This window comes from Protobothrops mucrosquamatus, unplaced genomic scaffold (genome assembly GCF_001527695.2).
Source record: "Protobothrops mucrosquamatus isolate PMUCROS unplaced genomic scaffold, P.Mucros_1.0 scaffold1428, whole genome shotgun sequence".
In the NCBI taxonomy this organism is placed as follows: Eukaryota; Metazoa; Chordata; class Lepidosauria; order Squamata; family Viperidae; genus Protobothrops; species Protobothrops mucrosquamatus.
Window position 1 is genome coordinate 192,763 of NW_015387613.1, and position 5,205 is coordinate 197,967.

The 5,205-nt window shown below is 39.2% G+C and overlaps 1 protein-coding gene across 1 annotated transcript in view; it reads right to left on the reverse strand.

The window, feature by feature from the left end:
• Positions 1–1,464: 1,464 nt before the first annotated feature.
• The window catches only part of LOC114922960 (vomeronasal type-2 receptor 26-like), a 9,928-nt gene continuing 6,187 nt past the window's right edge, over positions 1,465–5,205 (reverse strand). The window contains exons 4-5 of the mRNA XM_029285226.1: positions 3,597–3,723; positions 1,465–2,360 (exon numbers count right to left, since the gene is read on the reverse strand). Coding sequence (XP_029141059.1) covers positions 1,465–2,360; positions 3,597–3,723 — 1,023 coding nt within the window. The remainder of the gene's footprint in view (positions 2,361–3,596; positions 3,724–5,205) is intronic.

Consider the following 5,205-nt stretch of genomic DNA (forward strand, 5'->3'; position numbering starts at 1 on the left):
CAATTTTGACACAAATATGACATACAAATACAGTCAAACCAGTGGTGGGATTCAAATATGTGAACAACCATTTCTCTGTGTGGATACCACTTCCAGAAGTCCATTTTGGACCTGGGCAACAAAAAATTAGCTACTGGTTCTGCCAAAGTGGTGCGAACTGGCTGAAGCCCACCACTGAGTCAAACCAATATCTTCTAAGGCAATGATGGTGAACCTTTTAGAGACCGAGTGCCCAAACTGCAACCCAAAACCCACTTATGTATCGTCGGGTGCCGGGTGGGCGTGGCCCATTGGGTGGACATGGCCCATTGGGTGGGCGTGGTTGCAGTGGTAACGGCAGACTGGGTTGGACTAAAAATTCAATCAATCAATTCCAACGTTGCAAGATCTTTTTTTTTCCCGCGAGAAGTTGAAATTGATTGATTGATTGAACCTTTTTTTTTTTTGCACATGGCGGCGGAGGCCTAAAGTGAAAAGGTTTTATAAAACTCAGCTGAAGGCCTAGGATTGGGGCAACAGAGAGGGCTCTTCGTCACCTGTGGCACGCATGCCATAGGTTCGCCACCACGGTTCTAGGGAAATATATAATTACAAAAATCTCTCTTTCTCTTTCTCTTTCTCTCTCTCTCTCTCTCTCTCTCTCTCTCTCTTTCTTTCTCCTCCCAGGTGAATGCAACAATGAATTGGATTTCTACAAGACTGCTATCACTATCAGGCTAAAGTCAATCATTAATTAAAAAAGAAACAGAAACCATTCATTTGATGCAACAATTGAAGCAGGGCAGAATGAGCTGCTATCCAAGGCTCATGAATAAGAGTGATATAAAAATTAAACAAGCTGACAAAGAGATCATGAATAAGGTGAATTATGTGAGGAAAACAGAAACAATTCTCCACCATCTTTTTCTAATATTTCTCCTCAGTTCCCACAACAATACATTACCTGAGGCTTTCATGCCTAAAGGGGGACAAGAAAAGATGGTTTCCTAGTTTCTAGCTCAGCACCTTGCCTGCTAAAGTGAAGTAGTCCTCAGATTTACAGAATTGGGGCATGAGATATTGGTGTGGATTTTTCTCTACATTTAATAAAATGATTGTGGAGAATATTGGGAGTGTTTTTCTTTGGTGGAAGTGGGAGCATCATGAAGTTCAACTGCTGCAAGACATGGAGCATTTCATTTTGAGATTAGTGTATGTTATAACATTAACAATTGATTTTCATGCATTACTTTCTTCTTGATTATCTATTCCCTATTACTCTGATCAAAGATCAGAGCAATTATCTAACATTTGAAAAAAAGCTCTCTAAGTTCTGAAGTTAATTTGGAAGGCTGCCTTGTACAGTATGTCACCTTGATATGCTGAAGGAGGGATGATTGCAGAATTCCAAACTTTAAAACAACAACTATATGCTGAAAGTCACCAACTTAATTACATTCAAGGGGTCTGGTATAAAAATCAGTTTCATTTCTTTATTAGTTGTTTCTTCTTATTCAGATCAGGTCTTAGAATAATGATATAGCATTTAGGCATAAATATGCAACCTAGTAATCCAGCTGCAGAAGCCAAAATGGAAAAGATTTCCACAGCCACCATGTACTTCCCCTTGGTGCTCAGATAGGTGGGAACAAATGATACCCAGACACTGCAAAAGACCAACATGCTGAAGGTGATAAATTTGGCTTCATTGAAACTATCAGGTAAATTCCTAGCTAGGAAGGCCACCGTGAAACTGATAGCAGTCAAGAATCCCAAAAATCCAAGGACTGTATAAAACATTGTGGTTGAACCTTCATTACATTGCAGGACAATTTCTTCAGCCATGGAGTGTTTGTCATAATCTGGAAAAGGGGGAGAAATTACCAGCCATAGTACACAAATGGTGAGTTGTACCAAGGAGCAAAATAGGACAATTATGTTTGCCAGCCTTTTCCCCACCCATTTCCTCATTTTGGAGCCTGGTTTGGTGGCCATGAAAGCTAGAACCACTATGGTTGTTTTCCCCAATATGCAAGAAAGAGCTATTGAGAAGAGGATGCCAAAAACAATTTGTCGCAAGAGACATTTCACTTGTTTAGGTTGCCCAATGAAGAGCAAAGTGCAAAGGAAGGAAAGGAGAAGAGCACTGAGAAGGCAATAAGTGAGATTTATGTTGTTAGCTTTGACAATGGGAGTTTCCTGGTTTTTAATGAAGATCACCAGAATCATAGCTGTGATGAATGAAAATAAGATAGCATTCACTACCAAAGAAATCCCCAGAGATTCTTGATATGTCAAGTAATTTATGCTTTTTTGAATGCACATATCTTGATCTTTGTTTGGATATTGATACTCTGGACATGTAAGACAATCATCCAAGTCTGTTAAAAAAGAGGAAAAAAAATAAAATCACAAGTTTTGGACATTAATCATTACTCACAGATTAGATCTACTAAGACAGGGGTCCCCAACCCCTGGGCCATGGACCGCACAGCTGGAGGTGCGCTGAAGGCACCTTCCACCTCTGGGCATGAGGCGAGAATGCAGGGGTCTGGGTAGGGGCGGGAGAGTGGCTGTGCAGAAACTGTCTTGCTCAGTGCAAAGGTCCTCCGGCAGCTGCACTTCCAACTGGCTATTCCTCCTCCTGCTACTTCTTCCTCCTCCTCCTCTTCTTCCTCACTTTCCTCACTTTCCTCCTCTCCCCCTTCCAGCACCCCAGTTGAACTTGCACACCCTTCATGCAACTCTCCAAGTTTGCAAGACAAATGTATGCCAGCCCAGCTTGAAACTGAGAGCTTCCCCAAAGCCTCATTGGAGGGGGACCCTCCCAAAGTATGTGTGTGTGAGGGTGTCTTTTTGTTAGGGTACAAATAGGGGCAGGGAAAAGCTTTCACCTTAAACCCTGCGTCTCCAAGGGATTCTCTCTCCTGTATGCACCTTTTCTAAGACTGCTGGGCTCCATTGCACTTCAACCTGAGTATTTCCCTTTTGTTTTGATGCTCCAGGTGCCTCGTGTTTTGGCAACATCCTGCCTGCTTTTTGTGGTTTATTTTGGTGTGTGTGTGTGTGTGTGTTCCTCCTTTCTTCTGCAGCTCTCCAAGTTTGCAAGCCAAGCGCACTCCTACCCAGCTTGCAAAGGGGGAGGGGGAGGGGAGAAGCTACATTTCCCCTTAAGCACTGTGTCTCCAAGGGAATCCCTCTCTCATTTGTACCTTTTTCGAGACTGCTGGGCTAGTACAGTGCTGAGTTATAATGCAATTTATAATATGCTTGTCAAGTTACAAAGAACCAGGTCCAAATTCAAAGAGTGTTCATTTACTGTTTTGTTGCTCAAATCTATGCACAGTTATCTTTTCAACTAACTGTTTGCATCTGGGTAAAGCTAGATAAGATTCAATGGCATTCAAAGGGTGTTAGACCTTATAATGTTGGTTTTGTATGTTTTTATGATCAAATGCATTACTGAGCTATGAACATTCAATTCAAATATTTCATTGCTGAACTATTCAATATGATGTGAAATTCAGGAATTTCAGCCACCATAATATTGATGAAAAATTCAGATCCCATTTATATTTATTGAATCATTGATATAGATTCACATATAATTTGCTTACCCAGTTGGTCTGCTATCATTCCTTTTGGACACCGTCTACAGTCATAACAGCAGGATAATTTCCCTTCCACTTTTATTTTGCTATGGCCCAGAGGACATTTCTTGTTACAGATGGAAAGAGGTAATGTCTGTATACAAATAAAATCAGATTTTTTTCAAGTGAAGAATTTATGTTTCATGATAGTCCTTTTCATCAATTAGACAGAGCCACATTCTTCCTATGTAATTCAAAGTTTGTTCTGCAGTTTTCTAGATTTCTTTCTAGTTTAAATTCCCTTCCCAACCCCTCAACTGCTCCTTATCACACACTTATTACATTAATGGATTGATTGAGCCAAACCTAATATTCTAAAGATCTGTTCTAAAAAAATCAGAACCAGTAGCAGATGGTGAGAGAGCTTTTAATTCTCAAAAATCCTTGGAGCATATTTTCCCTGAAGTTCTAATTTTTTGATGAGGGTCCTACCTTTGCTATAGCTCTTTCAAAACTGGGTTGAATTTTCAATTTTCCATATACATCTCTTATTGAAAGATTTGTGAACATTTTATTGAAAAAAATCCAATTTTTAAAACTGAGTTATTTTTAATCTGGCTGCTTATAGCCGAATGATGTTTGTTTGTTTGAAACATGAGCAGATTGAAAACAAAGCACATCTTTAATTATTTGCAGGTAATACTAATACTAATCATTTCCTCATATTCTTGTTCCCAAAAGATGTTTGCACTGAGATAAGAGACTTTTTAAGAAGAGACAGGACAACAATTTTTCTGAAATAATATAGGATTTTCTGCCTGAGCAGGGGGTTGTACTAGAAGACCTCCAAGGTCCCTTCCAATTATATTATTATTATTATTATTATTATTATTATTATTATTATTATTATTATTATTATTATTATTATTATTATTACTACTACTACTACTACTACTACTACTACTACTACTACTACTACTATTATTCACCCAGATATTCAGACTGGATTTGACATTTTTGTTTACTTATCACGTCCTTAACAAGTACCTGGGATAGGCAGATGTGGATGTTTGAATTGATGTATTACAGATATTATCGCAAGATGGAAGCTGTTCCTAGTAAGGCTGCCTTTTGCAGTTGACTGATGATGAATTTGTCAGTGCCAATGACAAATTCGCCATCAGTCAATTGCAAAAGGCAGATGATGATGATGATGATGATGATGATGATGATGATGATGATGATGATTATTATTATTATTATTATTATTGATCATCGCACAGTCAGCCAGATGTTCAGACTGGATTTGGCATTTTTGTCTGCCTATTGAGTCCTTACCAAGGACCTGGGATAGGCAGATGTGGATGTTTGATGGTATTACAGATATCGTCATAGGATGGAAATAGTTCCTAGTAAGGCTGCCTTTTGCAATTGACTAATGGCAAATTTGTCAATGCCAATGGTTTTCAAGTGGTGTTCCAGTTGTTTTGGGATTGCACCCAAGGTGCCTATTACTATTGGTACTACCCTTGCTTGCTTTTGCCACAGTCTTTCTATTTCTCCAGTTCTTTCTTGTCTATTCTGCTGTCTCCAGGCACTGCCACATCCACTATCCAGACTTTTTTGTCTTTCTTAT